The sequence below is a fragment of the Arabidopsis thaliana genome, chromosome 3, assembly GCF_000001735.4.
Source record: "Arabidopsis thaliana chromosome 3, partial sequence".
Lineage (NCBI taxonomy): Eukaryota > Viridiplantae > Streptophyta > Magnoliopsida > Brassicales > Brassicaceae > Arabidopsis > Arabidopsis thaliana.
In genome coordinates this window covers 22,726,676-22,748,648 of record NC_003074.8, presented here as the reverse complement: position 1 = coordinate 22,748,648, position 21,973 = coordinate 22,726,676, and the positions used below count along the sequence as shown (strand labels likewise).

At 36.3% G+C, this 21,973-nt stretch overlaps 6 protein-coding genes across 16 annotated transcripts; 2 read left to right on the top strand and 4 right to left on the bottom strand.

Annotated features, from left to right (window-relative positions):
* Positions 1–1,204: 1,204 nt before the first annotated feature.
* On the bottom strand, positions 1,205–3,135 carry LHCA2 (photosystem I light harvesting complex protein). Its single transcript, NM_116012.5, has 4 exons — positions 2,861–3,135; positions 2,349–2,536; positions 1,730–2,244; positions 1,205–1,634 (listed from the first exon to the last, which is right to left on the bottom strand). Exons 1-4 carry the CDS (start codon positions 2,911–2,913, stop codon positions 1,617–1,619), a joined length of 774 nt encoding a protein of 257 aa, NP_191706.2. The 5' UTR covers positions 2,914–3,135; the 3' UTR covers positions 1,205–1,616.
* Positions 3,136–5,876: 2,741 nt separating this feature from the next.
* Positions 5,877–7,138, top strand: BRH1 (brassinosteroid-responsive RING-H2). The gene has a single exon (NM_116011.2): positions 6,365–7,138. It carries the CDS (start codon positions 6,436–6,438, stop codon positions 6,946–6,948), a length of 513 nt encoding a protein of 170 aa, NP_191705.1. The 5' UTR covers positions 6,365–6,435; the 3' UTR covers positions 6,949–7,138.
* Positions 7,139–8,536: 1,398 nt separating this feature from the next.
* On the bottom strand, positions 8,537–10,296 carry SYP73 (syntaxin of plants 73). 6 transcript variants are annotated; one of them, NM_001203224.2, is made up of 9 exons: positions 10,039–10,296; positions 9,831–9,956; positions 9,566–9,725; positions 9,392–9,477; positions 9,236–9,304; positions 9,109–9,153; positions 8,957–9,019; positions 8,799–8,875; positions 8,537–8,708 (listed from the first exon to the last, which is right to left on the bottom strand). In NM_001203224.2, exons 1-9 carry the CDS (start codon positions 10,192–10,194, stop codon positions 8,696–8,698), a joined length of 795 nt encoding a protein of 264 aa, NP_001190153.1. In that variant the 5' UTR covers positions 10,195–10,296; the 3' UTR covers positions 8,537–8,695. The 6 variants fall into 6 exon arrangements, with proteins under 6 accessions (NP_001190153.1, NP_001326528.1, NP_567114.1 ...); NM_116010.1 differs by having other exon boundaries at positions 8,665–8,708; positions 9,236–9,297; positions 9,388–9,477; positions 10,039–10,255; NM_001340102.1 differs by having other exon boundaries at positions 8,550–8,708; positions 9,831–10,265.
* A 221-nt stretch (positions 10,297–10,517) lies between these two features.
* On the bottom strand, positions 10,518–12,986 carry CYSC1 (cysteine synthase C1). Of its 4 annotated transcripts, NM_116009.4 has the most exons (10): positions 12,600–12,970; positions 12,361–12,470; positions 12,222–12,279; positions 11,866–12,129; positions 11,643–11,780; positions 11,506–11,557; positions 11,344–11,423; positions 11,206–11,265; positions 11,050–11,130; positions 10,518–10,955 (listed from the first exon to the last, which is right to left on the bottom strand). In NM_116009.4, exons 1-10 carry the CDS (start codon positions 12,762–12,764, stop codon positions 10,857–10,859), a joined length of 1,107 nt encoding a protein of 368 aa, NP_191703.1. In that variant the 5' UTR covers positions 12,765–12,970; the 3' UTR covers positions 10,518–10,856. The 4 variants fall into 4 exon arrangements, with proteins under 4 accessions (NP_191703.1, NP_001190152.1, NP_001327883.1 ...); NM_001203223.1 differs by lacking the exon at positions 12,222–12,279 and having other exon boundaries at positions 10,523–10,955; positions 12,600–12,986; NM_001340099.1 differs by having other exon boundaries at positions 10,654–10,955; positions 11,050–11,265; positions 12,600–12,902.
* Positions 12,987–13,254: 268 nt separating this feature from the next.
* On the bottom strand, positions 13,255–15,406 carry PIP1A (plasma membrane intrinsic protein 1A). 2 transcript variants are annotated; one of them, NM_001084854.2, is made up of 5 exons: positions 15,205–15,402; positions 14,665–15,051; positions 14,105–14,400; positions 13,726–13,866; positions 13,314–13,631 (listed from the first exon to the last, which is right to left on the bottom strand). In NM_001084854.2, the coding sequence occupies exons 2-5, from the start codon at positions 14,990–14,992 to the stop codon at positions 13,536–13,538; spliced, it is 861 nt and encodes a 286-aa protein (NP_001078323.1). In that variant the 5' UTR covers positions 14,993–15,051; positions 15,205–15,402; the 3' UTR covers positions 13,314–13,535. The 2 variants fall into 2 exon arrangements, with proteins under 2 accessions (NP_191702.1, NP_001078323.1); NM_116008.4 differs by having other exon boundaries at positions 13,255–13,631; positions 14,665–15,406.
* A 1,090-nt stretch (positions 15,407–16,496) lies between these two features.
* On the top strand, positions 16,497–21,941 carry AT3G61420 (BSD domain (BTF2-like transcription factors, Synapse-associated proteins and DOS2-like proteins)). 2 transcript variants are annotated; one of them, NM_116007.5, is made up of 20 exons: positions 16,497–16,954; positions 17,053–17,131; positions 17,219–17,280; positions 17,367–17,430; positions 17,534–17,648; positions 17,715–17,790; positions 17,881–17,976; positions 18,061–18,105; positions 18,407–18,463; positions 18,563–18,718; positions 18,821–18,886; positions 19,433–19,556; positions 19,740–19,796; positions 19,916–20,043; positions 20,132–20,305; positions 20,401–20,514; positions 20,655–20,732; positions 20,865–20,912; positions 21,110–21,178; positions 21,349–21,941. In NM_116007.5, exons 1-20 carry the CDS (start codon positions 16,889–16,891, stop codon positions 21,412–21,414), a joined length of 1,740 nt encoding a protein of 579 aa, NP_191701.4. In that variant the 5' UTR covers positions 16,497–16,888; the 3' UTR covers positions 21,415–21,941. The 2 variants fall into 2 exon arrangements, with proteins under 2 accessions (NP_191701.4, NP_001326379.1); NM_001340098.1 differs by having other exon boundaries at positions 16,695–16,954; positions 17,030–17,131; positions 21,349–21,656.
* The last annotated feature ends 32 nt before the right edge of the window (positions 21,942–21,973 follow it).

The following is a 21,973-nucleotide window of genomic DNA, read 5'->3' as shown; positions in this document are numbered from 1 at the left end:
TAAGTTTCATATTTAATAAAATAATATTTCTACGATTTCATAGAAACCCCAAAAAATAAACAATTAAATTTCATGTACTACTATGTAAGTTTTTTTTAGCTCTCTCTCTCTCCTCCGTGCACCATTTCCCGATCATCACCGCCGTGCACCATATTCCGATCATTACCATTGCTTTCTCTGTCTCTCTCCCTCTTCTCCGTGCTCTCTCTCTCTCTCTCGTGTTTTTATATAAAAGTACTTAAGAAAAAAACAAAAAAACAAAAGATGGTTCTTCGTTCTCACACACTATATATTCGGAAAACCATCTATATAAGCTCTCACTCTCTCTCTCTGGATGGAAGCTCTCGCTCTGATCTCACAATGTAAGCTCTCTCTTTCTCTCTCTCTCTGTTGTGTGTTTGTATTTCTCTCCGACGCTAGATTTCTCCATGGTTCTTATGAGCTGAGCACCGCCGAAGCTTTCCTCTGCATTCCGTCTTCTCTCTCTGTTTTTTTCTCCTTTCTCCGACAACATCTCCGACTCTAGACTTCTCCATGGGTTTCTTATGAGCACCGCCGAAGCTTTCCTCTGCCTTCCGTCGTTTCTCTCTGTTTTTTTTCTCCTTTCTACGACCCTATGAACACCGCCGAAGCTTTCCTCTGCATTCCGTAGTCCCTCTCTTTTGTCTCTTTCTCCAACCCTAGCTCTCTCTCTTCTCTTCCGTTTATCACCATCGCCGTTAGCCCGTTACCATTCTATAGACTATTAATAATGGGATTACAAAACTAGTATACCTTCGTCTAAATTTTTAATAATTAATAACATAACTAAACTTTTATTCTTTTTGTAATCGGAATTTTGATGTTTGATAAGTTTATATTAATTTATGATAATGATTATTAATTTACGATATTACTAGACTATTTAGTTACATTAGATTTTCAAACAAGTTATTATTTTATCAAATGATGTTAAATATTACATTGATCTAACTCGAGACTGAAAAAATAAGTAATTTATAGTGATTACTAATTTATCGAGTGTTAATTGATAGAGGTTCTTTCTCTGTACAAAATATTTACAAGTTAAACTTCAATTTACTCATGTGTTCACTTTTTTCCACCTTATCTATTTGGAAGTTGTATAATTGCTAAATCATGTTCATAATTAACGTATAACTACTATCTTAGATTTAACTTTAGTGAATATGCATTAGACAATAACAAATTTTCAGTTGATTTTCAATATTTAAATTTGTCATGTTATATTGAGAGAGAGAGAAAAGAAGATAGGTGAGAAAGAGAGATTTAGAAAAAGGTAAGCAAGAGAGAGAGAGAAAGGTGAGAAAGAGATATTCGGAAAGAGAGAAAGGTAAGAGAGAGAGATAGAAGAAGAACATAAGCTTAGATATCAACAATAACGAAAAACAATTAAGATGGACTCTTTTATGCTCCGAATGACAATGTAAAAGCATCTTATGATCATTGAGTTAGGAAAAGAGTGTTACGGGGAACCTTAATTTGCATTCGACCACAATTTATATAAAGTACATAATAATTTTAAGTTCAAAATGATATTTGTACAAACATGATCACACACAAACGCATTCACCTCCCCATAACCCTTTTTCGTTGTCTCACTTGGGTGTGAAAGCCTGTAAAAAAAACACACACACAAAAGCTAGTCAATTAAACGTGTCGACGTTATGAACATTTAGTAAAGATATGTTTTGATTTGGATCACACTTACAGCGAAGATTGTGGCGTGACCAGGATCAGCAAGATGTGCAAAAAGGTTATCAATAGGACCAGTGCCAGTGTAGATGTGTTGGAACCAAGCACCCATCACTGCCAACATAGCCAACCTTCCGTTCTTGATCTCCTTGGTCCTCAACTCCTTGAGCTTAGCCGGGCTACCGGATCCCCAACCCAACGGGTCGAACCATAACCCACCTGGGTAACCAACGTCTGTGCCCGTCAGTTTGTTGTTTGGGAAGACTGGGTCAGTGTTGACGCTACCGGGCTTGATGATATCGGCCCATCTACGTCCTTCTGCCCATCCGATCAAAATGAGCTCAACGACAAAGAGTGTGGTTTTGTCCGTGAAATACTCTTGCTCTCCCGCCGTGTACCATGACGGAGTGTTGAGGATTCCGATCTTCGTTAGGAACTCTGGGATGAATATCCCGGCGGCTCCTAGCATAGCCCATCGGCAGTGGACTATCTCGGCTTGTACGTTCCATTTTAGACTGTCCGGGTCCGATGCTGACATGTGTCTAAATTTTGTCAGAAAATTATAAATATAGTCTAATTTTGTTTATAAAACTTGTTAAAAAGCATGCAAGGAGGAACAAAAAAAATATACTCACAAAGACCAAGAGGATCAAATCCGAAGTCACCAGGGAGGCTACCGTCTAGCCACTCTGGAGGAGTGCTTCCCGGGAACCAGATTGGTCTATCTGGATCAGCTGCGACGGCGCGCACCGACGCATCTGGCCTGGACACAGCTGGAACAGTCAACTTCTTCTTCAGCCTCAGTTTCTTACCACCCAAGAAACTGCACATATATCATAGCCCTAAAAATTTAGTCACAACTTCAATAACACCAACCATGCATAAATTCATATTATTACATAGGGCAGATCGGTGTTTGGATCACACAAACAATAGTCGCACAACGTTTAATCTAAATGGATGATGGATCACTAATTTTACAACCGCACACACATTCTCGGATACTAGATCATAAATCCCAATCAATGGATCACTATCATAGTCATGTTAACGAAACTAATTAAGTACAACTGTACAAGGATCTTAGTCTCATTCCTACATAGCAAGTGATGATAACTGATAAGAAGAGAGAAAAAGATGAGCTTACCTTGGAGAAGAAATGGCAGCGATGGCAGAAGAAGCACAAAGAGATGATGCCATTATTCTCGACGTTGTTGACCTTCAAGACTCAGAGTGTGTTAGAAGAAGAAAGAAACGAACGTGTGTTGTGTAATCTATAAAAGCACTCTGGTGACAAAATCAGATTCTGCTTATCTGATTATCCCTACGGATAACGCACTGAGTTTCCTCATTGGTCAACTCATTGGCACGTGGCAACTTCGTCCCACCACATCTTAGATTTTCTCTCTATTTGAACATAACTATTAACTGAGTTTTAAAGAAAGAAAATATAAGCTAGTATTCCAAGTGACTGGGCTTATAAAGAATACCAAAGCCCATATGTTTTTGGGCTTTTTTTAATCTTCAGCTGATAGCATTAGGCCTTCAAGAAAATAACTACGGCTTTAACATTTGCCGGAGCGGGACCTCATTTATGTACCTTCTACAAATTAATTGCAATTTTTCTATATCCAATTTGATAATAAAAACATGGAGTGGTACCAAGCAAAAAGAAACATGAAGTGGTACCATGTGACGTGTAGGAGAAAGACAAGACGACGAGATCTAAGACTGTATACTCACTAGCAAAATGATTAAATATCTATAAACATCGTTGTTAATCGATCATATATTATTATAGCGAATGATTGTATACGTTTATCTCTTTCTATCTAGAAAACCACCCCTGCTTTGTAGGAAACAAAATTGCGAATCACATCTATAAAATCTTATGATTAGCAAAACACTGATTAGCCATGTTTTATGTGACCTATAAATTATGAGATTCATAAAGACATCAGTAGGAATAGGAATCATAAAGATAGAGAATAAGCTAATTATATCTTTATCGTATAATATCAACAACAAAAGGTTCCTAAGACCCTAACAGAGACTGAATACATGAACTCCAATCTTTTTATTTGAAAAACAATTATAGTGTAATAAAAAAATCTGTATTGTCGTGACTTTTTCAGTATCATCTAAAATTTTATTTAATTACAAATGAAGCAATGATTGAACCTCATATTCCACCGAAACATCATCTTAAATCTAAGATCAATATTGGATCAAATAGGGTTTAAAGTAGGGTATATAGTTATGAAACAAACAAGAAACAGTCAATCAAGTATATTCGTATCGATGCATCATGGGACCAGAGAACGAGATGGTGCGAGTATTCAAAAATTAAACAGTGACATGACAAAGAGAAGTGTGGGAGAGGTAGGAGATGAGATGATATGCATACAAGCAATAGGGCCATGTGGCTGTCTCGGCCTCATTATAACATTTCCAAATCAACACACCATTCTCCATACTTATTTCGTTCCTCTTATCGTTTTAGAGGGTTTTTTTTTTTGGATCGATGGTAATTGACAAATTGCATGTTTTTTTGTCGTATAACATACACATTGACTAGTTGAGCATCATGAATTTTCTCATTGAAGTTTGGTTTGAATTTTGTGACATTAATTGATTACAAAATTCTACTACAATACATGTATTCTTGTACTACCATCGTGTATAACTAATAAAATAATTTATAAATGTATAGGTGTATTAATGCGTTATTATGGTACCAATACGTCTTGTCAAAATAACTTTGAATGATTTTGACTATAACAACAAAATGAGCTCAAACGTTGATGGTTTACGAGTTTTTGATACTTTTGTGGGTTTTTGTGACCGTTCTACTAGGCTATATAGATTTTCTTATTGTTATTTTTTTTTTTTTTTGAATGCGTTTTCTAATTATAAGGTTTCAGAATTCAGCGTGTGATTATAAATAAGGCCCATACTTCATAAATATTACCAAAAAACATCAATTTTATTATTTATCTCTGGTTATTTTTGAGTGAGTCAACTATATATAGGCTATAGAACCAAATAAATTCCTACTAAGTTTGAATATATCATCGTAAGTAAGTTGTACATCTTATGAAAAAATTTCCACATGACTATAAGTATTAGAGTATATATATACGACCACTTGATTTTAAAATACGATTATAGATAACAAAACATATATGTTCATTGCAAAAACGACATTTCTCCGATCATAGTTGAGCCATGAACCATTGCCGGTTGGTGGAAGGATCATTGCCACCGACGACTTGTCTCCTATACCTCTCTCCGGTCCACCACTCAGTTAAACAATAGACTTTTTTCTACTTTTATATAATTATTAATTATGTATATATATAATCTATCATTTTCGAAATTGAGGGTGAGGGGTATAGATAAGGTTGATTCCTCTTCTTTATTAATCATCTCTTTAAAGCCTCCTTGACCCACACACACCCTTCTCTCGTTTCTCTTTGCTTTCTTCATTTTTTTTTTTTGAACTTTTGCTTTTGTAATGTTTTTACTCAACCTAATATGCCTTTAATTTGATCATCAAATATATATATTTCAATTAAACATTGTACCGATCTCAAAACATATTATCATCTTTTTCAAAACTAGAAGCAATCCTAACTATATTACTGTAGTCAAAATAAGAAACTAATCCAAACCGTAGTGCAAATTAGAGCATAGTTTCCTATATATATAAGAAAGACAAAAGCAGCTTACCAAAAAAAAAAAAGAAAGACAAAAGCAATGAACTGGTTTATAGAAATAGTAATATTTTAGGTGATCCCTCGCATTATTTGATATATACACCTCCACTGATGCCAACATAGAATCACAAAACAAATATCTAAACTTGTTAAATAAAGAAAAGAACCTAATACAGTAGTTAGCTACTTAGCTTATCATATGTAATTACAAAAGAATTTTATACTTTTCAAATACATTTGTTGTTTTCCTATAACCAGTATAAATGCTAATAGAGACAACGCATGAGACCTCTTTGACGTGTGATTTACGGAATGAAGCTCAGCCATTTGATCTTACTTTACTACAAGATTAGTTAACGATCTTGATAAAATTTTCATATACTAATGTCTTTTAAAATAATGATAATTAGTGCTCTATTTTTTGTTTGTTCTTATGAAAATGTCCTAATACCGAGAACGTAACCCTATTTATCTACTGCCTAGTGTAAATTTCACGTGTTAAATAACATTCAACGAATCCCAAAAATTAAAATTAAAAAACGTAATTCCATTTATAAAAAAATAGGACGAATTAATTCCTCAATCCACATCAACCGCACGTACCACGTGTGCTGATCGTCGTGCAACTTGCAGATACTTTTATTCCCAAAAAAAAAAAACCAAGTTATACTGTAGAGACGCACGTAGCCAAATCCAACAATGTTGGTGACAGAACCAAATCTCACAGTCCAACTTCAATCTTTTCCCATTTCTACTCTTTTTCACCTCATTGGAACGTTCACATAACAAACGTCACAGTCAGTTAACTCTATCAAAATCAATCTTACACGACACGATGTCGTTTAGACGAATCCTGTACCTTCCTTCCTTCCTTCATCTTCTTCCTTCCTTTGATTTCTATAAATCAAACTCCTCATGACATTAAAAAAATCAACTTTTTCAAAAAAAGGAAAAAAAACAGAGCTCACTCATTATTATCTCTCTAAAAACCCTAGCTTTCTCCATGGGCTTTCCCGTAGGTTACACAGAGGTTTTCTTACCGAAGCTTTTCGTACAAACGCTTTCGATTCTCGGATTCATCAGAACCATCGTCTTCTCTATCTTCCGCTTCTTGGGTCTCTCAGATTTTCTCGAAATGGATCAAACCTGGCCCGATTACACATCGTACCCGACCCGAATACCCGAAACCCGCTCACCTTTCTCCGCACTCCTAATTAGAGAGATCCTACCGGTTATCAAATTCGAAGAGTTAACGAATTCCGGCGAAGATCTACCGGAAAACTGCGCCGTTTGTCTATACGAATTCGAAGGAGAACAAGAGATCCGGTGGCTGAGAAATTGCAGACATATATTTCACCGGAGCTGTCTTGACCGTTGGATGGATCATGATCAGAAGACGTGTCCACTTTGTAGAACACCGTTTGTTCCAGATGAGATGCAAGAAGAGTTTAATCAACGGCTATGGGCTGCTTCTGGTGTTCATGATTTTCACTGTCCCGTGACCGAATTATTATAGAAGAAGCCACGCTTTTCTATCTTTTTCTGTGTCCCTTATGTTCTTTTTTGTTTTGACTTTCACCCCTCTACTTTTGATGTTGCTTTTTTCACCCCTCTTACTGACATTTAGACTTGCCACGCTTTTATGTGTGTATATACTCCTTACATATGAATGAGAGATGAGCAATAAATATTACCGAGACAGGAAAATAAAAAGTAGTTTATTTACTTTGAAAGTTAAAAAGAAAATTAAAAATTGAGTTACATGCTAAGAATATCCAAAATCAATACCATAAGTATAAATTTCAGTCTTACATTTTTATAATCCAGTCAAGTGGTTTATTTGCAGATTGAAAGTTATGACCTTAAATTTCCATTTACAGTAACTTATGCTATTTTAATTAAGTCTAAGAGTTATTAATGTATTTTTAACCGGGAGTAGTTAAGATCTTGTCAGAACTTGTCTCTGACCAGTGACCAGTGATCACTTCTGTAAATTTTGTTGGTAATTATGGTAATAAATATTTTAAAGACAAGAGTCATCTTTTTATCTTTAGTTTTTTACCAAAAGGATCTAAATTCAATGGATCATGGTAATGCGTAAAGGCAGAATCTCGTAACATGCTTGGTCTGCAGATCCATCAGTCAATTCTAACGTAATAATTCAATGAATTTATTTTACTTGAATAGAAATATACCAGAAATCCAAAAAATCTTGAAAACCGAACATTTCTGATTTATTTATTGTAATAGTTACTATGATTATTCTACAAATTATATATAAACATAAAAATCAGAAGAGAAAATCTAAAATGAAAAACTGAAATTCTAGTCCTAATGTTCTGGAATACCTATTTATAATCAGATGTTTTATTTTTGTTTTTAATCAGATGTTTTATTGATGTAGCATTATTTTGACTGAAGGTGATCAGATTCATTGTAGGATGGTAAGGGAGAAGACATGCTTTCACTATAGAGAAAGATAATTGAAGAGTACCAGAGTGGGTAGGTTAAAAATGGGGGAAAGTGGCATTTACTATTTGGGTAATGATTGAAAAGATGACCAATACAAATCACCATCATCTATAATCCATATCATGCCCTGTTCTAGATTTCATGTACTAGCTAGAGAATCTACTTTTATAATAGTCTATCTATCTATCAGCAAACAACAAAGCAATTTGAGTTGGTTTAGATTTTCGTAGACTCGTAGTCCACACACACACACGTATACAAAACATTATAATATAATATTATGGGAATATATGTTTTATAATGTATTTTGTAAATTGTTATAGTTAGCAGCACAAGCACCTCCGAGAGCATTGCTTGCAGTTGCGCAATAAGAATCAGGAGCTATGTAGTGGTTGGCTCCACTTAAAAGTCACATCGTGAACTGATTATCTGAATCAGCATCACCAAACAAATCTTAACCTGGCTGGATTTTTTGCTAGAATTATGATGGATGTGATGCAAGTTGTAATATCTGTCATGTATTTCTTCTTCTCTTGAAGTGAGCTCATGAACTTGAATTTGCAATGTCTTTTAGAGTAACTTTTTTTTATATAAATAATGATTTTTTCTTTTAGATATCAGTGTGAGATAGCTATAGATTTGCATTGGAGTTTACTTGCTATTTTATTTAGACCAACTAATAAGCATATTTTAAAATACATGGGTGTATAATAGACAGATGAAAAGTGAAACTTCCATATTTTGTCTCTACCATAAACATGTGTAATGTAAATGACAGGCATCACCAGCTTTCACTTCACAGAGCTGCAAAATCGCCAAATAAAGATAAAGAAGATGAAAGCAAGATTTCAACTCTCCAAGATTAAGAGCGAGTAAATAAAAAAGGTTACTTACTTGTATATGAAGGCAGCGATTCCCAGGAGTATGCATAAGAGGATGATGTCTATGCAGAAGTTGCGGCTGGATCTCAACTATATTACCAAATAGAATGCAATGAGGTTAACTATATATTAAAACGAGATTGGTTTCGATCTCAATATCAGTTATATCACCTTTGTTACAGTATCCTTGAGCCTCACATTGGTGCTTTTCAAGTCAGTAGCTGCCTTGTCAATCTGAATGATAAATACCGAATCAAGAAACGGTAAAGACGATCTCGTTAAAAACAAAACTCAGATCAGGGACAAGTGTTAGTTAATTAAACCTTTGTATCTATTTCATCCATGAGTGGTTCTTGCCTATCAAGTTCCTGTAATGTAATGTACCAGTAAGAGGATCAATAAAGGAAACCAGAACATCAACCGCAGAAAAGAATATCGGTATAGGTGAACCTCATTGATGTCCTGAGCCATATTCTTGAGTGTATCCAGTCCTTCAGCTATGTAATCCAATCCTTGATCCTGCTTACAGATAATTTAGACTCTTGTTTTTAGAAATCGATCGTTATAGACCTAATGATAAACCAAATAAGCAACACACTCACTTGCCTGTTTTATTCTTTTCATCTCATACTCTTGCTTAAACTGATCAGACTCTCCGGTTGGCTGGAAATATTCACTACCAATTCTGTCATCTGATACAATTGAGAAAGTCTTCATTAATCAACATACTAATATTATAACGCAGAGGTCACAAACTACAGAGAAACCATTATATAATACCCGAGACATTAGTATCGAATCTGATATTCGAGTACGATGTTGAAGCTTCCCAACCACCTACAACAGGAGCAGAGCTTTCTGGTATGGCCTCAATCTTATCTCTCAATGACAAAACCAAATCATTCCTAGCATCAAGCTCCTCCTTTGAAAGTCCTTTGACCTAAAAACAACTCCTTTCTTATCATCACATGCAACAAAACCAACCTCTCACCAACACAGACTTTGATAGAAAATTAGGTCATCGAACAAAAATTAAGAAAAAGACCTTTTTGAGAGAAAGCCTCTGAAGTTTTGGAATTCCTTCAAGCAATCGAGCTTTAGTTCTTCGAATCTCTGCGTTCATCGCCACAGCTTTCGCTTTGTTTGTCTCAGACGACAAATCCTCTGTTTTCTATAACGTCCCTCACAAGTTTACAGTTAACAAAACAAAAACATACAGAGAACGAAACGAAATCGGAGAAATCTAAACGAACCTGAAGAACAGTTTCGAGAGCATATTCGACGGCGGAGTAAAGGCGGGAGAAAGCATCGTCGCCGGAGACATTAGCGTCTCTCTGTCTATTGATATCATACTTTTCGTACTTTTTACAGATGGAATCAACCCTAGTGATCAAATCAATTACGCCCATCTTCGCCGCTCGACGCTAGGGTTCTTTTTCGCCGGAGATTTCTCCGAAAGGTTTTTTCAGGTTTCTTCTGAAAGTTTTTGTTTTGAATATGATCAGAACAGTTACAGAAATGACACGTGGAGCTTATAGCTTACAAAAGCACAGAAGATTGTTTTGTGGCCGTTCGATCTGTTGCCACGAGGGCGTATCATGAAGATTATACTTTCCTTATAAAGTTGAAGATTATTTTCTTTATTAAGTCAAAAATGTTGATTCTGAGTGTGATATATTGGTCAACTACTCAGTCGTTGTTAGTATATTTATGGCTTTTATTTAATAGTCAATGCTTGTAAATGTATACGTTTTATTTCATCAAAAAAGAGTAATGATTTTCCAATCCTCTGTTTTGTTGGAAATCGGTATAGCTCTACTTGTAAAATGTTATGTTACATCAGCAAAATCTCAGTTAGACGGAATTTACCAGCAGAAAATCCCTATTTGAAACAGAAAATGATGAACTTTATTTAGTTGGATCTTCAATATCCAAGATCAACATCAACAATACTGTGATTATATTATACATCAACAATAGAACAATATAAACACAAACTTATTACTCTTACATCTTTCTTTTTATAATCTTTTGCTCCCGAGATTTTTGGTAAAGTGTCAGTCTTCCTTCATCAATCCACTGAAACTGGCTTCATCTCCTCTGCTTCTTTCCTCAGCTCATCAAACAGAACAGACGACAGATATCTTTCTCCGAAGCTCGCATGAATTGTCTATATGATAATAAACACAAAACAATAATTTCTGACCAAATCATAACACATAGATCAATAACAAAGACCAAAGAAAACACTTGTCCTCTCTTACCACAATGAGTTTGCCTTTATTCTCTGGCATTTTCGCCAGTCTAATTGCTGCCACGGTGTTAGCTCCCGACGATATCCCAACCTACAAGTTATTGTCCATACTTACGACCAGAAAACAAACAAACAAACTATCTCTGTACATCATCAAAACACTTACCATGAGACCTTCTTTCAATGCCAATTCTCTAGCCATCTTTATAGCATCCTCACTACTAACCTGTTAACGTATTCTCAAAACATAAGCCTTAAGAGTTGAGATTATTGAAAAGATGGAAGCTTTAGCCGTATACTATACCTCAAGAACACTCTCCATAACATCCATATCCAAGATTTCTGGTTTGAATCCAACACCATTGCCTGTGATAGCATGTGGACCTAACTCAAAGTTCAAAACTCTACCATCAGCAACCGCAATGAGGATATACTAACAAAGTCTTTAAGTATTCAAAATTCTCACCTGGTTTGCCACCGTTGAGTATGTTGCTTTCAGCAGGCTCCACTCCATATATCTATCATTTGGAAGACATTCATGATCAAACGCAATCTACTTTTTTGATATTCACAAGATTTCTTCAGAACTTAGAGATCACTCACCTTGACATTGGGGTTTTTAGATTTAAGGTATCGGCCAACACCAGAGACTGTGCCTCCACTGCCAATTCCCATCACAAATATATCAACATTTCCAAGTGTATCTTCCCAAATCTCAGGACCAGTTGTATCAAAATGAATCTGCATTCCAAGCATCATCTCTAGATCAAATGAGAATGCACAATAATAATAAAAAAAGATCTCTTTCTCTAACTCATAAGTGTACCTGAGTGTTTGCAGGATTAGCAAACTGTTGACACATGAAAGCATCAGGAGTACTATCAAGGAGGTCATAAGCTTTCTTAACAGTTCCACCCATTCCTTTGGCTGGATCAGTGAGAACAAGCTCAGCACCAAAGGATCTCATCGTCACTCTCCTCTCCAAGCTAGTGTACGAAGGCATCGTCATTATAATCCTGTACCCTTTCATAGCAGCCATGAAAGCCAAACTGATTCCCATGTTTCCTGAAGTAGGCTCTATCAGTGTTGTCTGAAAATTAAGCATCAAATTCAGAGGGTAAGAAACTCTTGATTCACCATTAATTTGAGAATTAACTAAGAGAAAAGAAAAAAGCTATTAACTTTTCCAGGGATGATTAGTTTTTTCTTCTCTGCATCTGCAATCATGGCTATAGCTGGTCTAAAGACAGGAAATGGAACAAAATCAATACTTGCTACTAGTGCTTTTGAAGGATTTGAAGACTAAGATTTCACAAAGCACCTGTCTTTAATGCTACAAGTTGGCTGGAAATGTTCTTGTTTGGCTGCAACATACGCTTCACAACCTTCAGTGACTTTGTTGAGGAACACAAGAGGCGTTTTCCCAATAAGCTACAACGTTAACACAGACGAATTTGTTAATCGACATCAGAAGAAAGACGAGAAATTTGCTACAACCCAGATCGCAATTTTGTAGATACTCAATAAAAAAAACGGTTTCTTTTTTGTTCGTTCTTTTACCAGAGAGGCGTCACGTTTGGCGTTGGTAGAGGGGAAGTCTTTGGGGAGATCTCTGAGTCTCTGAGCAAAAGAAGGAGATCCAACGGTGGAGAAGAGTTTCCTCACGGTGTGGCTGAAACAGGGGATCGTCTCTCTCCTCAGTAACCTCCTTGAAACAGAGGCCATTGTTGTCGACTAAAACGGAGTAACCGAAGTTTGAAGAGACAAGAGAGTGAAGAAAAGTTTAGAGGAGGAGTGATTGGTGAGGTGGAGAAGAAAGCAATCATATAAATGGATGAGAAAACGAGACAAATACATTGCATCATCATCCATTACCATTGGTGTTAAGAATATAATAATACAAGTTGCTTGTTGGAACTATGTGAGAAAAGTAATTGTGGATTTGTGGTAAGTGAAGTGTTCTTGTCAGAGTTTTATTCGTACTCGTGGAATGATCAAACTTACAGTCAACTTCTTACACCTGTTTCTAGTAAATTTTTAACTTCTTTTCTTATACAGTTTACTTTTTTCTATCGGTCAAGGAATCTTCGTGCTTTGTTGAAAAGTATTTGACAAATGGAACCATTTTTCTGATGGTTTTTGGTGGCTGTGTCTCAATTCCATTAGGATTTAGGCGAGGTTGGTGACACTGACACGTTTAAAATACCATTACAATACCTAACCGGTTAAGCGGTGATAGACCATCTTAATTTGGGTTTATATAGGTTCTCGTTTACCAATATCCATGTTAAACATCTTTGATCTGTAATAAACATGTTAAACATCATAATTTGCAAATAATTCTCCTTTGGAACTTCTTCCTTGTTTACAAATATTGCATTAAGAGGGCACATAGATAAACACATTGCACACATACATGTAGTAGATCAACAATAGAACTATAGAAGCAACTAAGGACAAGGCCAGAAACCAGAGGACTTGATGTCTTGTTTTTACTTAGCTTCTGGACTTGAAGGGGATGGCTCTGATGACAACCACATGGTAAAGAGCAGCAAGTGCAGCTCCAATGAAGGGGCCAACCCAAAACACCCACTGGAATGACGACAAAAAAAAACGAAATTGTCAGGGAAAAATGCTCGAAACCGAGTTTGGAATGCGATTTGGTATATAGTGTGTGGAAACTCACGTGGTCATCCCAGGAATGGTCTTTGTTGTAGATGATTGCAGCTCCAAGGCTTCTAGCTGGGTTGATGCCTGTGCCAGTGATTGGGATGGTTGCCAAGTGAACCAAGAAAACCGCAAACCCGATTGGGAGTGGTGCAAGAATCTGCACAATTATTACAAAACTCAAGCCGGTAAGCAACAAATCCAATATTGAGAATCAGTCTTTAGTGCACACTAATGGCAGCTTCAAGTTCACTCATTTCAATTGTTTCTAGCAATTGTTACATGGACTGGTTACTTACGGGGACATGAGAGTCACACTAAAGGCAGCTTAAAAGTTCACTCATTTCAATTGTTTCAAGAAGCTATTAGCAGATATGTTACAAGGAGTGGTAACTTACAGGGACATGAGAGTCACGAGCATTTCTCTTGGCGTCAGTTGCTGAGAAGACTGTGTATACAAGAACGAATGTGCCAATGATCTCAGCTCCAAGACCACTTCCCTTGGTGTAACCATGAGCCACAGTGTTAGCTCCTCCTCCTAGAGCCTGGTATTGCTTAGGCTGGAACCCTTTAACCACTCCAGCACCACAGATAGCTCCCAAGCACTGCATCACTATGTAGTACAGAGCTCTAGTAAGCGACAGCTTCCGGGCTAAGAACAGACCAAAAGTAACCGCTGGGTTGATGTGTCCACCTGAGAGTTACATATAAAAAAAATACATTCCAAGATTAGGCTAAAGGACACAATTCATATTAGAAAACTGCAAATTCCACCAAGATTGTAGCTTTCTGAGATTTCTTGAATCAGATACAAATGGAACAAGTTCAGGCTAAGAAGCTATAAATCTAAACACAATTTTCTCAAGATTATAGCTTTATCGTCTTCTTTCACAACCCAAACACTCGGAAACCTAATTACAGTAAAAAGGCGTATACTTGGAGAAGTAGAGTGACTTACCGGAGATACCAGCGGTACAGTAGACTAAGGCAAATATCATACCACCGAAAGCCCAAGCGATTCCTTGGATTCCGACGGAAGCACACATGTTCGGTGACCTTTTCACTCCCATAACAGTCAAGACAGTGATGTAGAGAAAGAGAAAAGTAGCGATGAACTCAGCGATCCCAGCTCTCCAAAAAGACCATGAAGAAAGCTCACCAGGTTCGAAAAACGGAGCTGGTGGTGGTTCCTTGTAGTCCTTGTCACTCTGAGCTGATGTTCCGATTGGTTGTCTCTCCGGGAACTTGTTAGCTCCAACTCTAACGTCTTCTTCCTTGCCTTCCATATCTTCGATCTCTGTAGAGAGAAATTGTAAAGCTCTGTTTTTTTTCTTCTTCTTCTTCTCTGAGTGTGGGATTTGAGAAAGTAGAGTGGTTAATTATATAGTTGGAAGATGTAATGCAAAGAAAGTTGAGAAATAAAAAATAAAGACGATGATGACAAATTGACAATAACATAAAATTTTGTTAATGTTATCTTCGTAGTAATCATACTTACTAAATAAATCTAATTATTGGATTGGGTCAGTGATAATTTAACCGTTTGGACTTTGGACAGAGTTTTGAATGCTCCATTCCAGCTATTTTTGTAGTTTTATCAGTAATGTTTTCTAATCAAAAATAGATCAATGTCTGTTTTTAATAATCCCTCATGATTGTCACTAATTTGGTTAGTTACTAACTGTTACGAACAAAACATGATCCTCCAGTTGAGATGATCTGGCGTTTGCCAGCCAGGATAAGAAGTTAAGAACATCTGTACCATAAGCACCATGCACATTCATTATGTACCATGACTATGACATTCTCCATAATGATTAATGAGTGTACCTACAGAGTTGGGAAATTAAGAGATAGTACCAATAATTCTGTTTTTTCTCTCTTCATGATCGTCTAAACTAACTTTTTTTATTTATGATGATTGATAATCGTTATCGAACTAGTGAATAAATTTTTTCTATCATCAAAGTTACAAAGCACTGGTTTGTGCCAAGATTACAAATTATTTGTTCCTACCACAAAACGTAAGTAGTGTACTAATTGCCAAATAGAAAAGACAATGTTAAAGAAAACAAAAACATGCTTAGTGGTTGCTATATTGTTCTGGAATGGGCCCTATGGCCCTACGCTCTTGTAGCATCCAAGGGCCATCTTGATTACCACCTAGTATTTTCCAACTCCTTATCAATCATTTTGACACTGTAATTAAGTAATTAATGATAAAAAAGGCTCATGTGAGATACTTTCTCAAACTAAAAATCCACATTTACACGATTTGAGGACCTTCAATCTTTAAATTATTATTTTTATATGTATATTTAAGCTGCAAAATAGAAACACTTAAAACCAAAATGTTGAAACATCAGCTAAAATCACTAGCCACTAAAAAAAAAGACCGACCCATTAAGCCTCATGACATGATAAAAGAATGTGTGAAGTGTGATTTTGGAATTTTTATGTTGGAGACTGATTATTTAATAGCCGTCCAATGCATCGACGATAAGATACGTGGAGTCATACCACCTAATGCCGGCGCCTTACATATCCAAAACCGACCATTTATCTTATGACATATGTACTCGATCAATTTATTAATTTTATTGTGGCTGCTATTCATGATTGCATTTGCCCCACCTAGCCACCCCCATTTGCGTCACGGCTCCATAAAAAAAAAAAATATTCATTGACCAAACACAAAAAAACAAGCGAAAATTACCAATGTCCTCCTAACATGAAATTAATAAGACAAATGTTATCGTCTGCCTATAATAAACTAAAAAAAAACAATAAAAAAAAGTTGCGACTTTTAGCTCGAGACAATAAATGGGCCATACATATACGGGCTTAAGCTAACAACACTACTATTGATCGCAGGCCCGGTTAAACAAGGCTCGTACACGTGGCTCTTGAGACTCATCAACTTCGGGTGTGAACTGTTGAACCATCTCAAGACATGAGCTATCACGGCTCGTACACGTGGTTCTAACCACCTCATTATCTCTCGAACTTAAAATTAACAAAATTCCCAAATTATTTAGCTATTTTTGTCTGATCTGCCGACGCTAGCCGTTCTCCTCCGCCAGATTCAAATATTTCCTCCGCCGTCGACACTCCTTACCTCCTCCGGCTCACAAACTTAATCCACCAATTTTACCATGCTTTAGAACCTTGGGCATATATCAATGGAGAAGCGAGTCAAATACAAGAGCTTTGTGAAGGATCCAGGAACTCTTGGATCCCTCGAATTAGTAAGAATACTTTAACTCTTTGCCACTATATGATTTCTATTTTTGTTTCCTTACTCAATGGTTTTTTTCTCAAAGGATCTTCCAATTTTTGTTCTCAGAGTGAAGTGATGCTGCTCTTTGTCCCAAATGATCCTAAATCAGATTTGAAGCTTAAAGTTCAGACTCACAACATCAAAAGTAAGTGTTTGATTATCCATATTGTTCATTCAGATTTATCATGAATAATTTCTCTAAATGATTATTGTGCCATGTTAAATTTCTCAGGTCAGAAATATACCAAAGAAGGATCAAATAAACCTCCTTGGCTCAATCTGACCAGCAAGCAGGTTGTTTTTCCTCGGCCCTTTTTGCTCAAGGCTAAAAAATATTGATAGGTGTATCACTGAAGTTTCCTCGTCTTTGATTATTACAGGGAAGGAGTCATATCTTTGAGTTTGAAAATTATCCTGACATGCATGCTTGTCGTGATTTCATCAGTAAGCTCCACGTGCCATGATTTGGTGTTATTGATTCATTTTAAGTATTTTTTCTGTGTTTCTTTCGTGGTGTTGTTGCTGTAACCAATTGTGCTATGAACAGCTAAGGCCCTTGCTAAATGTGAAGAGGAGCCTAATAAACTAGTTGTCTTGACACCTGCTGAACAACTTAGTATGGCAGAATTTGAGCTACGCTTCAAGCTTCTTCGAGAAAATAGGTGTGTAATCACTTATAAAAGTTGCTTTCTTTTTGGGTAAAAGTTTCTGATATTATGATAATGAAGTGAGTTGCAGAAATTGCATAAGCAATTTGTGGAAAGTAAAGTCCTGACGGAAGACGAATTCTGGTCTACGAGGAAGGTTGGTTCTTTGTTTGTTTCCTTGATGTTTCAGTTTTGCTCTTCTCGTAAGTCTCAATCGTAATAGTTATCAACTGTGTTCTGATCGCAGAAATTACTTGGTAAAGATTCCATTAGAAAGTCAAAACAACAGATGGGGCTCAAAAGCATGATGGTTTCAGGCATCAAACCGTCTACTGATGGCCGGGTATGGTATAATACATCCATTTGCTGATAAATTTTATATGACATTTCATCTGGTTTAACCTCTCTTCAATTTTTGATCTTTCAGACTAATAGGGTGACGTTTAACTTAACGTCTGAGATAATTTTTCAGGTTAGCTATCTGGTTCACTATCTTTCTCATTGATGTAAGGGCTATATAAGTTTCTGAATTTGAATCCAAGCGCGATCCTCCAGGGTCGGGATAAGTTTATATGGCCAATGGGGTTGAAGTTGCAATTGGTGATATATTGAGTCATAAATTCATTACTAGATGTTCGGGTTGCATCATGTGCTTGAACTTACAAATTCCAGTGGGAAACTAGAATTGAAAAGTAAAAACATTTTTAACTAAATGCTGCTTCATTCATACTACTGTCCTTTTCTCACATATGATATCTTCATAACTCTTTCAGATTTTTGCTGAGAAGCCGGCTGTTCGCCAGGCATTCATAAATTATGTTCCGAAAAAGGTAACAAAGACTTCAGCACTCTGACCATCTTTGTTTATTGGTTTAATCATCAAATACAATGATTCATAACTGCCTTTCGTAGTTATTTTTCTACGCCAGATGACAGAAAAGGACTTTTGGACAAAATATTTTAGAGCAGAATATCTTTACAGCACAAAAAATACAGCAGTAGCTGCAGCAGAAGCTGCTGAGGATGAGGAACTCGCTGTCTTTCTGAAGCCTGACGAGATATTGGCTCAGGAAGCTCGTCAAAAGGTCATTTCTTTTTTATAATTAATTATTTCCATGTCATTTGCTTAAAAGGATAATGATTGTGGTCTAACCAATAACCATTTATTTTAAATGTCATGTTTGTAGATGAGACGGGTTGATCCAACTCTTGACATGGACGCTGACGAGGGAGATGACTACACCCATCTTATGGTAAGCCAACTATCAACTCATTCTGCATCAAGGTTTATTGAAACGATAATTTCAAGTTAACAGTGTAGAAATTTCCACAGATAAAATAGGTCTCTCATCGGCTTTTTCAGTGTTGGTGTTTACATATTGTCTCACCCTAGAAGTAGTAGTAGCATGAGAAGCATTGTGCTCCATAGATGATACTAATACTGACGGTGATAAGCATCAACTTGTAACAGTGTGTCAAATGTTTTGTTTTCTAGAATTTCATCAATCCTTTTATAAGTTATTCAATCAAGAAAATTTATGTTCTCACAAATGTAAATTATGGACTGTGTAAACTATATTTGAATTATGTGATCTATTTCTTGCTTAGAAATTGAATTTCATTTAGTGCTTTATCTCCCACTCAGGTCCATTACTTTATATTAGCCTAACGCTAGTATCCAGAAAACAGTGATCTTATAACTTACATTTTGCTCTTTCTATATGTTGGTTGAAAGGTTATTCACATTTTCTGCTGGATCATATTTTATTTTGTGCTTAATTAAATTTCCTGTCACTCAGGACCACGGGATCCAGCGCGATGGCACCAATGACATTATTGAACCACAGAATGACCAGCTTAAGAGGTCACTTTTACAAGATCTTAATCGTCATGCTGCTGTTGTATTGGAAGGAAGATGCATCAGTAAACACTTTCAACTCTGATTGTTTCATCTGGTGTTTTGTGTAACAGTATAAAAAATAGCCATCAAATGACTTCCCAACAGATAGTTGATGAGGGATAAACATGTATTTTGGCCCTCTGCTTTTAGTTCTTGGTGGTAAAGTATACAATGATACTCACTTATTCTTTTATACTGGAAAGTAGATGTTCAGTCTGAAGATACGAGAATTGTTGCAGAGGCTCTCACACGGGCGAAACAAGGTTTGCTGTTTCATTATGATATGCTCTACTTATCTTTTTCTTTTTCTATGCTGATCAATGGCCAATGCTGCAATTCATATTCATCTGACCTAGGTATCCATGTCTATTACCCCTGGTAGTAAGCAAAGCTGATGGTGAAATCACCAAGGACGCTAATCAGGAGAGGTTGGAGAGAATGTCCCGTGCAACAGAAATGGAGGATCTTCAAGCACCACAAAACTTCCCATTAGCACCACTCTCTATCAAGGTCTTGGCTTTTTGTGATAAATAGGTTTACACTGTTGATGATGAAAGATGGTGCGTAAATCCTCGTACCTTCTCTTGTTTGGAATCAGGACCCTCGTGATTACTTTGAATCTCAACAAGGAAACATCCTCAGTGAACCCAGAGGAGCAAAGGCGTCAAAAAGAAATGTCCATGAAGCTTATGGATTACTAAAAGAATCCATTTTGGTGATTAGAATGACGGGATTAAGTGATCCGTTGATTAAACCTGAAGTTTCCTTTGAGGTGCTATTCTATCTCAATATAAAATGCATGCTGCCTAAAGAAACCATGGCTTATTGCTTTGTTCCCTGAGCTAAATATTGCTAAACCCTATCCAGGTTTTCAGTTCGTTGACCCGAACTATCTCAACTGCCAAAAATATTCTCGGGAAGAACCCGCAAGAGAGCTTTCTGGACAGATTACCAAAGTCCACTAAGGATGAAGTTATACATGTAAGTCTGACATCCTCCAATGTCCCAAGTAACAAGCAGCTCAATATATACTGATTACTGTAATTTGGTTAATAATGCCTATGGATATTGTTGTCCCCTCAAATGCATCAATACTTTTTCCTTTTTTCTCTCATATACAGCACTGGACATCAATACAAGAATTAGTGAGACATTTTTGGTCATCTTACCCAATAACAACGACATATCTTAGTACCAAGGTAATGTTGTTGCCACTTCACATTCTTCCAATCATAGAGTTTGCTATGTACATAGATTCTTCAGGATCAAATTGAAATTTATTTACACTGAGAGGAAATTCTTATACTAGGATGTTATATTTTATCATGCAGGTTGGTAAACTGAAGGATGCAATGTCCAATACTTATTCACTACTCGATGTAAGCTATGGAATTCTTCTTCAAATCTTTTTCTCGGAGTAATGCGTTAGAAAAGTAGTTCATTATATCTTCATACGAATGCATTTACACAAACATGAAATTTGGGTAAAATGAATAGGTGCAGAGTTGTAGTCGAAACTTACAGCATATGGTCTAGTGTTTATGGTTTCCGTAATATTATACCGAATGTAAACCAGGCAATGAAACAGTCGGTGCAGTCTGATCTCCGGCATCAAGTTTCCTTACTAGTTCGTCCAATGCAACAGGTTAGCTTCCTTCCAATTCATAGATAGTTTTATTACATCATGTCTTGGTGAAGTCTTATTTTTTCCACTCGCATTGTATCGATCCAATTTAACCAGCAAAACCAGACATTGCGTTGTAATCCAGTTTATGAATTGAAATCTGAGTGATATTAACCCGTTTTCTCCACCAGGCTCTTGATGCTGCGTTCCAACACTACGAATCGGACTTGCAGAGAAGAACCGCTAAGATTACATAGAGAACGTTTTGTACTTGGAAAGAAAGAGATTTCCTTCGACAAAAAATTAAACATTGGACTGAACATTTAGATTTTGTAGTGTAATAGATAAGATTCTTAAAGAACTTGAGTGAGAAGCATCATTAGCGGGATTTGGCCAAGAATGTTGCTTGTGCTACAAGGAACCTCTCAATACCCCAATTGTTTTTTTTTTGGGTGGCAAAACAGTTGGTTAAGAACTTGATTGAGAAGCATTAGCGGGGTTTGGTTAAGAATGTTGCTTGAGCTATGTAGTCACTGAATCGGTCATTAAACTCTCATAAACAGAAATCGATGATGCTAATACTATTGTTTAGTTAAAGGTTAGATATGTTGCTAATGAATTTGTTTAGTTTTGTAAGAGCATAGTGATAATTGAGAAATTGGATAATATATAGAGAAGACGATGGGAAGTGTATAGGGGTATTCGGGTTTAATTAACCTAGCATTTGTTTTGAGAATGTTTGTAATAAATTTGTTTACCATAAAAAAACCTTATAGAAATTAAATTAACCTAACCTAAAAAAAAATAAAAAAATGA

What these genes read in the sequence shown, in the direction of transcription:
- PIP1A (NM_116008.4), bottom strand. Translation starts at nt 14,992, where the DNA reads ATGGAAGGCAAGGAAGAAGACGTTAGAGTTGGAGCTAACAAGTTCCCG. An exon ending in CTGTACCGCTGGTATCTCCG is followed by an intron (nt 14,401 to 14,664) that starts GTAAGTCACTCT and finishes TGTAACTCTCAG; the next exon opens with GTGGACACATCAACCCAGCG. An exon ending in CTCGTGACTCTCATGTCCCT is followed by an intron (nt 13,867 to 14,104) that starts GTAAGTTACCAC and finishes ATAATTGTGCAG; the next exon opens with ATTCTTGCACCACTCCCAAT.
- BRH1 (NM_116011.2), top strand. Translation starts at nt 6,436, where the DNA reads ATGGGCTTTCCCGTAGGTTACACAGAGGTTTTCTTACCGAAGCTTTTC.
- LHCA2 (NM_116012.5), bottom strand. Translation starts at nt 2,913, where the DNA reads ATGGCATCATCTCTTTGTGCTTCTTCTGCCATCGCTGCCATTTCTTCT. An exon ending in GCTGCCATTTCTTCTCCAAG is followed by an intron (nt 2,537 to 2,860) that starts GTAAGCTCATCT and finishes ATATATGTGCAG; the next exon opens with TTTCTTGGGTGGTAAGAAAC. An exon ending in ATTTGATCCTCTTGGTCTTT is followed by an intron (nt 2,245 to 2,348) that starts GTGAGTATATTT and finishes GACACATGTCAG; the next exon opens with CATCGGACCCGGACAGTCTA.
- CYSC1 (NM_116009.4), bottom strand. Translation starts at nt 12,764, where the DNA reads ATGGCCTCTGTTTCAAGGAGGTTACTGAGGAGAGAGACGATCCCCTGT. An exon ending in TTATGGAGAGTGTTCTTGAG is followed by an intron (nt 11,266 to 11,343) that starts GTATAGTATACG and finishes ATACGTTAACAG; the next exon opens with GTTAGTAGTGAGGATGCTAT. An exon ending in CATTGAAAGAAGGTCTCATG is followed by an intron (nt 11,131 to 11,205) that starts GTAAGTGTTTTG and finishes AATAACTTGTAG; the next exon opens with GTTGGGATATCGTCGGGAGC.
- SYP73 (NM_001203224.2), bottom strand. Translation starts at nt 10,194, where the DNA reads ATGGGCGTAATTGATTTGATCACTAGGGTTGATTCCATCTGTAAAAAG. An exon ending in AGAGGCTTTCTCTCAAAAAG is followed by an intron (nt 9,726 to 9,830) that starts GTCTTTTTCTTA and finishes AGTTGTTTTTAG; the next exon opens with GTCAAAGGACTTTCAAAGGA. An exon ending in TCAAGGATACTGTAACAAAG is followed by an intron (nt 8,876 to 8,956) that starts GTGATATAACTG and finishes TTGGTAATATAG; the next exon opens with TTGAGATCCAGCCGCAACTT.
- AT3G61420 (NM_116007.5), top strand. Translation starts at nt 16,889, where the DNA reads ATGGAGAAGCGAGTCAAATACAAGAGCTTTGTGAAGGATCCAGGAACT. An exon ending in TGCTTGTCGTGATTTCATCA is followed by an intron (nt 17,431 to 17,533) that starts GTAAGCTCCACG and finishes TGCTATGAACAG; the next exon opens with CTAAGGCCCTTGCTAAATGT. An exon ending in TAAATTATGTTCCGAAAAAG is followed by an intron (nt 18,464 to 18,562) that starts GTAACAAAGACT and finishes TTTCTACGCCAG; the next exon opens with ATGACAGAAAAGGACTTTTG.